Genomic DNA, 12,853 nt, shown 5'->3' on the forward strand with positions numbered 1-12,853 from the left:
TTATTACCATTATTTATTTTAAACCTCATAAATTTGATCAGAATTTGAGTAAAGCATTGATTTGATAGATCTGCTCTTATCCCCGTACAAGGGAAGTGCTTCATGAGATAATATTCTCCACAGAGTCTTGTAAAAATGTTTTGGTTTATACAACTATACTGTTGTTATTTCCCTATATTTTTCTTTCAGTTTAATATATTTTATTGTCTTTTACTTCAAGTAATTTTCAAACACTGTTTACTGGCTTTTTAGCAATACATTTTCGCAAAACCAGATGGTTTGTTAAGTGGTTGTTGAAAGAAAGGTAAAACTTGTACTTAACTTGTCTAAAAAAATAACTGGTGAAATATTCTAAATTTTGTCGTCTAATATTGTATTTTCTACTGAAATCAGTTTTGCAGAATAAAACCCATTCCTTTCTTATCTTTTTTTAATGTACATCGCTTTTAATTAACATTTCAGGCATCAGAGGTCGACATTGAAATGTGGGCAGAGAAAAGGTAAACCACCTGTACACTATACTGTACATTAGAACCAGATGCATAGAAAGATCTAAATAAAAAAAATGTATACAAGAAGTATCGAAAAAGAAATCCAAAACTTATCCCAAGTGTAATACAAACGGGGAAGCCTTTTCGATTCACAAATGAAGAAAACTTCTCTTTTGTCATAAATATCATTCCGATGTTAAATAACAGAATATGTACAGGGAGTAAGGTAGAATTGTAATTTACTTTATATTATTTTATTACGAGTTGACCTTTAGAATGAGTCATAGATGTACGTTGAGTTATCATCGATTTCCATTGTAGCTTTAGTCCTGATCTCAGATTTAGTCTGACGTTGTGTGAAGAAGAAAGGGCGTTCATAGAAACTAGAAGAAAATTTGTCTATGAAAGCATGCAGAAATGTTTGGGTAGTGATGCCCCGAAATCATCGAGAGAGGTAAATGATACAATATTTGAACACTTCTGCTCAAAATTACATTATTTCACTTCAAAGCTTGTAGTCTTTTTTATATATTTAATGATTTTTGAACGCATTGTACTGGTAATTCGTATAAAATAAAACACGCTTGTATATTCTAGTGGTACGTCATACCATAATTCTTTCAGCCAACTTTGGTTTCCATTATTGCTCAAACCTGGATTTAAAGTATTAATTAAGATAAAAGTGCGGGTTAATACCAACCAAATAAGTTATGAAAAGCTTCACTAAGCTGCTAATTGATTGTTTAAAGAATCAGTTTTGTATAATAACTGACTCACATGTGCCATTATTTTTTTACTTTGGTTATGGAGGTGTAACTAACTATTGTGACTGGCTTACAGGTGCCTGTTATTGGTGTTTTGGGCTCAGGAGGTGGCTTCAGAGCAATGACAGCTTACAGTGGAGTGTTCTCTGCATTGGTTGAAAGCGGCATATTGGATATGGCTATGTATGCCTGTGGTTTATCGGGATCGGCATGGTAAGGGAATTAATTATTTGATGTTAATAAATTTAACGTATAGACTTTATAATCAAACGAAATTATCTGTCTTCATGTACGACCGCTAAACTTTCTGTCTGAATTTGAAAATCTACCCTCGAAAAACTGAATTGAGAAAAATGAAAATAACGAAAATGGATCTGGTGAATATGTCAAGGAGTCAAGAACCTCGTCGGGATGAAAAATGAAAGGCCATCCATGGGTCTTCAATAAACGACGAAGAAACCCTCATACCACAGAATATGCTGTGTAAAAATAAAGTGAAAGTTTTGTTCTTTTTATATAAATGAATAAATGAAAATACTTTAAACTATGCTCTGTAATTCATCAGAACACTGCAAAAATACCATGAAGGTTCGCATGTGTTGACATGGATGAGTTTTATCTAGGTACTTGTCACAACTCTATTCAAATCCTGAATGGCCACATAAATCACCAAAAGAACTACAAGAACAACTACGAGACAATATAGATTCTAGTCCTCTCCTACTGTTGACACCATCCAGTATGTACAAATACCTCAGCAACATAATAGAGAAACGTCGTCAGGGACAACCGGTCAGTTTTACAGACTTCTTTGGACACCTTGTTGGTGAAACTCTATTGCATGATGTAAGTACTTAATACAATAAATAGACTGTCCATGTAGAAACCAAGTTTATCCTATCAATTTTATTTTGTTCCAAAAGAAATTGTTATGAGGTCAGATTCAAGAAGTTGTTTTCTTTATCGAATGTGATTGTTTCAGTTCCGAAAACAAAACAAGTAAATTTTGAACAGATCAAATAATTATTTCCTTTTATTTTTTTAAATTTCTAGAGTTATCTTCGTAATTTATTTCATTCTTACCATTTAAGTAATTTATAAACTAGCATTCATTTCTTAGAAAACATGATTTTATTTGTTATCTTTTATGGCCTTTTTGTTTTAATTTGCGATGTATTACATGTGTAACCCCTGCCTTGGTCTTCCATTGAAACCCAAAAATGTGTTTGCATTTCTTTTTGAAGGTTGTCATTACATTTCAATTATATTTTTCTTGGAACACTTTTAATGTAGTAATTTGTTTTTCCCTTGGTTTTACATATCAATTATGTCCAATTTATTATCCAATTTCCTAATAGTTTACTGTCATATATATTTTTAAAAATATTTACACGTAAAGCATTAGTTTTGATTGGTATCATAACCACTCCCTATACACGGGTAGTTACTCTAGATCGGAATTAATGGCATTTACTTGTTAAAGTCAGATATGTCTTTCGGGAAAGGACAAGCTTATCATATAACACATAAAAATAGACAAAAAATATACTTTATTAACCTTTAATGAGAAACTAGATTATTTGTCTCACTGAGAGCATTAGTAAAATAGTAACGAGGGAAATTTACGTCTGATTTTTCTTGGTCAACTGATGTATGAAATTTAATGTCACGTTTGTGCAAAGGTAAAAAAGCATGCAGGTTTGAATAGGATATTTAAGTTTATTACTAAATATATTTGAAGTAAAGTATACACTACTCGTTTGGTGTAAACAACAGGTGGAGATTTAATTTGTAGTCCCGGCCCCAGCGCCGCATAAGTTAGAAATACTTAAGTCTGAAAATATTCTTAAATTCCATGGCAACTTCAGTCAAAATCTTTGAGATAGATAACGTCACAAACAGTTTCTCGTGCTAAAGTATTTTTTCCAAGTTTTGTGGCGGTGGGGCTTGGGTGGGATAGAAAAGTTAATTATATAAATCAAAGAGCAAACAACCAAACATTATTTTTTAATTTCATATTGATTATGATGAGTGTTTCTAGAAAGGCAGAGGACGCTTACCCTACCGGTGCACCTGGTCCATGCTCCCAGTTCTTAGTGGAGTCCGGGTCATTTACTTTTTGTCACTTTGTATGTATTATTTTAGTTATTTTATGTTCTTTGTTGTGTTTGTCTGTTTTTTTTTGTCTGGTCTTTGTCCCTGGATTACATTCTTTTGATTACCGCTAGAATCTTGGTTCCCTTGATTACTCTTTTTATTGTATCAATATCTTTCCAGAGGATGGACACCACCTTATCTGAACAGAGAGCTGTAATTGAAACGGGAAAAGTGCCGTTTCCTTTATATACCTGCCTTCATGTTAAAAGACAAGTGTCGGCAATGATATTTCATGGTATATTTACAATATTAATTATTTGGTTTGAATCAATACAATGTATATTTTATTGCATTGTTTCAGTCTTATTATGAAATGCATTAAGATGATAAATAAATCATTATTGTAATTGTTTCGTTGTAATGTGATTAAAAAAAAAAGAAACAGATTAAACCAGTAAACAGCTCATTTTTATTTATTCACTTGCCTATATTATATTTGTAGAGTGGATGGAATTCTCTCCCTACGAAATTGGACTGCCTAAGTATGGGACATTTATGAAAACTAAATATTTTGGTAGTAAATTTTTCATGGGGGAGCTAGTTCGAGAGCATCCCGAACCTCCTTTACATTTCCTCCAAGGTAAATCATAAGTGGTTTATACATATAAATTTTGTTAGATTTAAAGAGCTTTTGAATAACCTTCAAAGTCGTCTTTTTGCATGACTTGCTCATTTCCTGTTTGATATGTTGGTATAATTATTGAAATTATATGTTGAATTACCAGATCTTACACCTGTTGATATTTATGTGAATGTAAAAATTAAAGTACAGATTCTATAAATATTTTCGGTTTAATACTTATTTCATTACTACATTTAATCTAGATATTATTGAAATATCCAGTCGTTTTGTTCGATTAGAAAAAGCAATAAAATAACCATAAAAATACTACACATTTTATTTTAGTGATTCAGAATGTGTTTTCCAATATGTATCTTTGAACCTCTTGACCTCTCGTGAAACATATACTATTTAATGATATTATAACAAACTGTTTGGCATTTAAGGTATATGGGGTAGTGCATTCTGTATACAGCTGAAACGTTTGTTGAAAGATGACAAGAAAGTAATAAACGAGTGTCAATCTTCCATAGAAGAAAGGGAAGAAATGGGTAAGATTAGCACGTAATGAACGAGTGCCATCTTACATAAAAAAAGAAGAGATTGGAGAGATTTACACATATTCAACGAATGTCAATCGGGAAGAGGTGGTTAAGATTCACGTGTAACTAAGAATAACATGTAATGGATGGAATATGGGGGGGGGGAATTGTAAGATTCAAGCATAATCAACGATCGAGTATCAATCTTCGATAAAAGAAAAGGGAGGGAAGATGTAAGATGTGCCCATAATGAATGAATGTCAATTCTCCAATAGACCCATTTGTGCTAACTATAGAATAGTCGATGAGCATGCGTAGAGCATGCTCAATATACACTTCCGCGAGGAAAAATCTTTTGTTTTACCCAAGCCCTACACATGCAAATATTTTTCATGTGAAGTTCATGTTAATCGAGATTCACGTGAAATTTATGAAAACTTCACATGAAATTAACATGATTTTTACGTGAAATTCACTTAACACGACTTTCATGTGAAGAATTCACGTGATTTTCACGTGAAGGCTCGATTCACCTGAATTTCATGTGAACTTTATCAAAAAGTTTATTCGCTCAATTCAGGTGAAAATCATGTGAAATAATTTTGCCTGTTTACCTTGCGGAAGTGTATACTAAGCATGCTCACGAACTTGCCACAAAAGGGTCTATATGTAGAAATGGGTAAGACTTCTGTGTGTTTTCCTAGTGTCAAACTTCGATAAATAAAGGAGGAAATGGGTAAGACTTCCGTGTGTTTTATTAGTGTCATTCTTCGGTAATATGAAGGAAGAAAGTGGTTTTAACGAGTAAAGTCTTCGATAGAAAAAAATGAAATGTTACGCATGATTAATGAGTGTCAATATTCAATACCTAAAAAACCTAAGAACCTAAAAAATATATACAATCATAAAAATATTGCATATTTCGGTATTCTTTACACATATTCCAAGATGAAAACTCTTAGTAGCAGCATCAGAACCAAATACTTAGGAAATCTAAAATATATAAGAAGTGCAGAAAAAAATGAATAAGATTTACACCCACAGTGCCAATTTTATATAGAAGAAATATGTTTACATACTTTTTGGATAAAAAGAGAGGCGAAATAAATAAGATTGTTTCCATTCTTTATACACGTGTTAATCCACTGCATGTGTTTTATACAGCAGTTCCGGTTCTGCTCATTGTTAAGTGGTTAATTTTGTTTGCATGAAACCACTGGAAAATCTTGTGTCATACTCGGTACTAAACCCCGCCTTTTTTGTAAATTAGTTCAGTACATCGGAAATCTTTACGTTGAGTGTTCATTAATTTCCACATCCTAGATATTTCAGATAACATATCAAGCTGTTAAGCTTGAGTAAATTATGTCTGTTGAGAAGGTTGAATAGGTTGTCTTATGAGTAATAAGTTTGTACACAATTGTTAACGTTCAGGGAAGGTCCAATAAAAATTTGTTCTTCGGTAAGATTTTTGGTATTTGAAAGTTAGAGGGTATCCGCCTGCTGTAATTTTGGTTATCTGAACGTATCCATACTGTGCTTTGTGATACATAAAAAATCTCTGATGTTTTAATTCTCTAAAATATATGATTAAATTATGTTCCTCTTATCACAAGAAATGAAACTAACATTACAATATTATACATGATCTCAGGACATAGAAAACAGACAAAACAAAAATACGAATATAAACAACAAACGACATGTATAACTAGAAGAAATGTCGTCGGAAAATGAAAATTATTGTAGGAATTCATCATAGATCAGCTGTATTACCATCCTAATGAGTTGTATACAAAAAGGGGTCAAATCAATAATATCGAAATAAAAAAGCACCGAGTTTTATAGTGTACGTTAAGGAATGAAATCTCAGTGTTATAAGATATATTTATTAGAAGATGTCAACTACTAAGCTAAGCCTAATAAGAGATAAATTTTAACGTGACCAGTTTTGATTCATGGTACCTTTATATTTAGAAAAAGAACTTCTCGATGACATGGGAACGCAGATGGACGAAGATAGTGATTCTAGTGAAGAAGAGACTGACGATAAGAAACAAAAAGATAGACGGAAAAATAAAGCTCCAAAAAAGGAAAGGAAAGAAGATGAAAAACATCAATCATTCTGGAAAAGTGTTCTTGGATCATTGTTTGACACAAATTCGTGGATAAACTCAATTGAAGGCAGAGCAGCAAAAGTTCACAGTTTCATGAGAGGCTTGTCTTTATACAAAGTTTATCCTTTCTCTCCTTTCACCTCGATAAATGAGGAAACTGCTGGTATGTATACCAATTCACTCAAGATAAAGTTACATTTTCATTAAATAATAGAAAAAAAAGTTTCCTTTGAACGCATGCCTGATATATGGTCAAAATTTGAAAGGAAAAGAAATTTTTGCCAACGATGAGTTGATTTGGACCGGTATTAATTTCTTCAAAAGATTTCATAGAACTCTTTTGCACTTCATTCGAATCCGATGAGTTATTAGATAGTTTTGTATTTCTATAGACTATTTATATTTCGTTACAGATCAGTTTGACGGGATATTTGAGTTGTATCCTACAACAATGAAAAAATTGTATGTTGTTGATGGAGGACTTACATTTAATTCACCTTATCCACTCCTCTTACGACCACAAAGACAAGTGGATCTCATCTTGTCTTTTGACTTCAGCGCCAGGCCCTCGGACGACACTCCTCCTTTCAAGGTAATTCTTCGCTATTATGTTTAAAATTGATTGCAAAAACAAAGAGTGTTATATATATGTCATCATGTTCCTACTTGACTTGTTTTAAGACAAAGATACGGAAGACTTCATGTCAATTTTTAAGACAAAGATACGGAAGACTTCATGTCAATTTATGACTATTCCATGACCGTCATTCGGTTGGTCGAGGTATGTGTGTGTTTATTATATTGGTATTCGTGTGGTGTTTCGGTGGAGGCTCGTGAAAATTAAAAAAGGTGACAATTTTACAATATTGAACCTAAACAAATAAACGGGGTTACACAGTGTCAAACATATGTCTGTCAAAAAGTTTATTCTTTCTCTACTAACACAATATCGTATAAAAGGCATAGTGTTTTGTAACATTTTATGACTTTCAGCTTATTTTCTCGTCGCTCTTAGTCAACTTTTCGGAATTTTATTGTATTTGTTAACAGTCAAATAGAAATGATTTCGTATTTTTCCCAGTTAAATACAAGAGGATGAATATTTAAGACGTACTTTTTAAAACACTTCGTGCGAAATGGTTTGTTAAGAAACAATTTGCTTGGCCAACAGTCTGAATAATATTTATCTGAAAACTCGGATAGGTCTGTTAATGAACTTACATAAATAAATTTGTCTTAACTTAAACCTCGATCACACACAAACTTATTGTTGTAAATATACTGTTCAAAATGTACAAAAAACAGTAATAAGAAAGTATACAAGATTTTGTTTGATGGAAACGTGACGAAAAAATACACACTGAAAACATCTTCAAGTCGTTGTCTGTTGATGCTGTTTTACTAGAAATCATAAATGTTGAACATTTTTTCTCTAAAAATAGATAAACATATAAGTTGCACAATATTTGAGACTAACGGAAACTAAATTTGGACAGACATATTCTTCATTCTTTACTTTTGTGATCGGTAGACAAAAATTGCCAGCGTTTGAATGATAATTCATGAGGGTTATCATGCCACTACTACCAAATTTACGAAAGGGATTTACAACAGTGTATTCGATATAGTTGAACCTTAATTTTTATATGTACGGTGACGTGTCATATATAAAACATCGATAGAGGCTATCCAGTTGCTCGATAACAAATTGACCTACAAATATAACTTTTTCAGGAAATAAAGTTGGCAGAATATTGGGCTCACAAGAATAATGTACCATTTCCAGTCATAGATACTAATATAATGGAAAGGGAAGGGGTCAAAGAATGTTACGTATTTGAGAATCCAGATGATCCGAAATGTCCAACCATATTGCATTTTGTCTTATCTAATATTAATTTTAGAAATGAATGTGAACCAGGTATGTTTGAGAATCTCTATATGTAATGTGAACCAGGTATGTTTGAGAATCTCTATATGTATTTTCTGTACAGTTTGTAAAATTATTTTTCGGGAAAGGTTGTTAATTTAAATCCCATTTTTCATTGAGCAAAGACTTTATATGAAATATATTGTCTTACCACCTATGATGATTTCGAAAGCTCGCTATGATTTTACAAAATGTAGAAAATCTTCATTTTACCGCTACTACGTTAATATAATACTTGAAAAAGGAAAAGTTAATAGAAGGTTGATTCACAACCAAACATTTCAACTGAATTTATAATTAGTATTTATTTTGACTTAATATGCTAATATTATATTCAAATCCATTACTCTCCGTTATGCTCGTTTTGTAGATGTGCCTCGCCAGACAGATGAAGAGAAGGAGTTTGCTGATTTTAAATTATTTGACGACCCAAATCGACCATATTCTACATTTAACTTCACATATTCCCATCGAGCATTTAATAGACTGACCAAGTTAACAGAATACAATACACTTCGATTTAAAAGCCTTATGTTACAAAAAATCAGAGAATCTGTACGAAAGTACCAACATACTGCAGTACGGAGACCAATCAAATTGAAGGACATTAGAAAACTTAGGCTTGGAGCCAAAGACAAAGAAGATAGATTGAAACAATTTGTAGAATCTTTTGATTGTGATTCTGATTGATCAAACATTCAAAAATTTCCTAATAATCTTTTGATTGGTCAGGCATGTTCCGATTGGCATAATTTGAATGATTAAATGTGATTGGTCCACCGAGATTCAAGTTGATTATGATCGTTCTGAATAGTCAAACATACAGAATTATTGTTTGAGATTATGAATGATCAAACAAATTTCTAGTTGATCAAATATGATCGCTTTATAGCGGGTATTTTGTGCATTTTTGTAAGTTAACAGATCTTGGTGAATAGTCTCAGGAGAAGACATACATTTTTATGTATAAATGTGTTGGGTTGATGTTTACATATTTGTTTTAAGTAACATTTTTATTTTTATAATTATAATACAAAGAGTGGCTCTTCTCCAAGGTGTCTGCTTTATACGTTTTATCTTGTTTTTGTTTGTTTTGTTTATTTTGTTTTCGTTTTGTTTTGTTTTGTTTCACACCTACCATCCCCCTGTACTGGCATTGTCGTTAAAAAGGTCTTAAATAGACTATTTTGAAATATTATGAAACAACATGGAACCTATAGAACAAAGTATAGTGAGAACGAATATACCGATAGTGTGTTATGTTGTAAATGCCACACAGAGATTACTAGTATATGTACGAATATTTTTTTTTACTTACTCCTTACATAAAAAAACCCAATAAAATTGGCATAATGTAAGGTGAGTAGTTCGACCGGTCTGAATCTTTTTAGCACCATTAGCGCGTCTGCAGTAATGGTCGGCTTTGATTTCCCGCATTTTACTATAGATAACGTGTAACAACAGGAATAATAGAATTACTTCCATCCTCTCCTTTTTGAAAAATAAACCGATGTCCAGTAGTCCTTTCTATCCACAACAAGTTTTACTTTCAGTGAAAACGCTTTGATAGATTTTACCACTTGAGTACATGTATTGAACGGAAGCCTAGTAGAAGCAGAATCTGAATGTGTTCATATATAACTTTCATGTAAGTGTTATGGGGTGGTTTAAAAACCTAATAGAAGTGCTTGGTGTTTATGCAAATAAAATAAAATGATAGCGACAAAAACGTTTGGGAATTTTAAAACTATGTATTAGGCATTGGCTTAAGTAGACCTAAACCTTTCCTGAAATGCATCAACTATTTGCGGATGAAAGTTGAACAGCAATAAACTATCAAAAACATGTGCAGCACAATAGATCTAGATAACTCATGCAGTTGTTTCGAAAAATAATTATCCGTAAAAATAACAACCATCAAACAACAACATACACTAAACTTTGTAATGGAAAAACGATCGAAAGATCGTAAGAAAATAAGATTTATAGATGTGAGTGAGAGAGTTATAAAGAAAACCCAGATTCGAGTGGAAATCGAAAGAATATATTCCAAGGTTAAAGAAAAAAGGAAAATAGACACATACAACGAAGAACTCGAAATAACCAAAAGTAACACGTATAAAGAAACAAATAATCAACCCGAGGTCCACTTAAAACTTGGAGCATGGACCAGTTGCACCGGTAGTGTAAGCGTCATCTGCATTTCTAAAATCATCCGCCGAGTTGCTCATAAAATGTAAAATCCAGGGTAGAAGAAAGATGAAATTGAAACCATAACAGGAATAACCAGTGGCCCTGTACAACATTTTGCTGATCAACCTATGAAGTGTTTTATAAATTCTTGTGGAGTTTTTGGAAACCAATACATAGACATAATAAAGAAACCAAAAGAGGATATACTGGATTTCTGGTTTTCAACAATCTCTTTTTTTTTTTTTTAGAAATTATGATAGTAATATAGATCTTATTACTGTATTATTTTCTACATCCACAACAAATAATAAACATTTCATGCCATGATATGCACCTTGCAGACAAAAACAATGTTGTTTTGGGCTTTGTCTGCTGGTACAACAACATACTTATCATGTATGGTAGACAATGTTTTGGCTACATACGAATTTTTAAAAAATGTTGCAGCATTGACTGTTTAACTAACTCGGAACTCTCATACGTTTCAAGATTAAAGACCTCACAGCTTTCACCCATTCTAATAGAGAAACAAGGTCGTCATGTTGAAAATTACCAAAAAAAAAAAAAAAAAAAAGAAAATTGATGTGAAGTCATGTATATAAAACTTTGGCGTCTATACGTCATTTTAGGGTATACACAATATAGGCCACATTAGTAAAATTTAGTAAAATAACTTCATGATGTAGCCAACAAGATTTTTGTAGGTCCACACACAGTTAGTAGCGGATGGAATGAAATCAAGAATACAAGGAAAATAATTGATACGGGTAGATAAAAGTAAGCACTTAATAGGACAGGATTTTGGTCAGTATGATTCCTCGTCGACTACTTAATATTTTTTCCAGAACCAGACATAGCATAATTTGGGTGTCTCAATGTCTTTAAAAAAAAGTATGGATGGGGTGCAGATAATATCCAATTTAACGGGAAAAGGACGCAAAGAATACAACTGCTGATCAATCAAATCCAAACCAAGAAACACCTTCAGAAGTTAACATAATGTATTCAGCAAGTATAAGCACACCTTCAAACAAGCTTTGGAAGGCCCCGACAAAACACCGACAAGGGTAATAAATCAACAGTAACAGATAGATGACAATTCCTTATAATCAAACTAAAAAGTAACATGAAGAAACAAGGACACATTAATAACCAATATATTGTGTCTGTGAACTGCGGTGGGGTGAACTATTTTAAGGAGTATTCTACGACTTAACGTCATCCATAAAGCAGAAAATCACCTTTGAAAAAGATTGACCTATAAATAGAGGACTGACGGATATAAATTGGCAAGCAGGAGTCGAATTTTAATTTAAACGGATTTTAGATGCATATAATTAAATATTAATTGAGTTTTGTTTTTTTTTCAGAAAGAGACATATACACGAGATTTATCAAATGGAAGCAGATGTCATAATTCGTGTACACATACAGAAGTCCAATCAATTACCGAAAGTGGATCAAAATATAGGACTGATACAACGTGTACAATATAACATTAGGGGCGGCAATATGCTGGTAAGCGGACGGCAATTTCTAAAAAAAAGGTAAGTTGGTGTTCCGAGCTCTAATATGACACGTAAATGATTTGTTGTACTAAGTGGGGTGCATTGCGGAACTCTCACATGTCTTAGAACTTTTTTGAACTAATTTTGAATGGAATATACTAGTAGGCCATAGAAAACATTGAAATCCTTTGCAACAGGCGACTACCCCCTTCATTTTCATATATTATTGGTTTTCAAGCACAAGTCAGGCATCTTCATCATGACAAAACGTTCCGAAGACGTTTAACGGTTTGAAAGCCCTCAACTACAACATTTGAGCCGTCCACTTTGTTTAACAAATCGTTTACTTGTCAAAATGGATCTCGGAACACCAACTTATCCTTTTCCCCTCGCTTGAAATTGCCGCCCGCTAACCAACATATGATATTGAATCCCCCCCCCCCGAATGTTATATTGTATACGGTGTGATAGAAAATATATTTTGCTGTTTAGTGTGTGTGTGTGTGTGTGTGTGTGTGTTTGTGTGTGTGTCATATTTTAGAATTACTGAGTATTGAAATATTCAGCCTGTTCATCGAAATCCTTCTTT

The 12,853-nt window shown here is 32.6% G+C and overlaps 1 protein-coding gene across 5 annotated transcripts in view; it reads left to right on the top strand.

Moving 5' to 3' along the window:
* LOC148611806 (cytosolic phospholipase A2-like) overlaps positions 1-9,639 on the top strand; it is a 42,497-nt gene extending 32,858 nt beyond the window's left edge. For all 5 annotated transcript variants that reach the window (XM_088592699.1, XM_088592701.1, XM_088592700.1 and 2 more), the window contains 11 exons: positions 463-500; positions 813-945; positions 1,332-1,468; positions 1,879-2,101; positions 3,533-3,647; positions 3,855-3,992; positions 4,421-4,525; positions 6,494-6,796; positions 7,047-7,225; positions 8,368-8,554; positions 8,934-9,639. In XM_088592699.1, the coding sequence (XP_088448825.1) occupies positions 463-500; positions 813-945; positions 1,332-1,468; positions 1,879-2,101; positions 3,533-3,647; positions 3,855-3,992; positions 4,421-4,525; positions 6,494-6,796; positions 7,047-7,225; positions 8,368-8,554; positions 8,934-9,253 (1,878 nt within the window). In that variant the 3' untranslated portion in view covers positions 9,254-9,639. The remainder of the gene's footprint in view (positions 1-462; positions 501-812; positions 946-1,331; positions 1,469-1,878; positions 2,102-3,532; positions 3,648-3,854; positions 3,993-4,420; positions 4,526-6,493; positions 6,797-7,046; positions 7,226-8,367; positions 8,555-8,933) is intronic.
* Positions 9,640-12,853: the final 3,214 nt, after the last annotated feature.

Source organism: Perna viridis, chromosome 7 (assembly GCF_037379345.1).
Source record: "Perna viridis isolate PV_CMFRI_1.1 ecotype Kerala chromosome 7, ASM3737934v1, whole genome shotgun sequence".
Taxonomy (NCBI): Eukaryota; Metazoa; Mollusca; class Bivalvia; order Mytilida; family Mytilidae; genus Perna; species Perna viridis.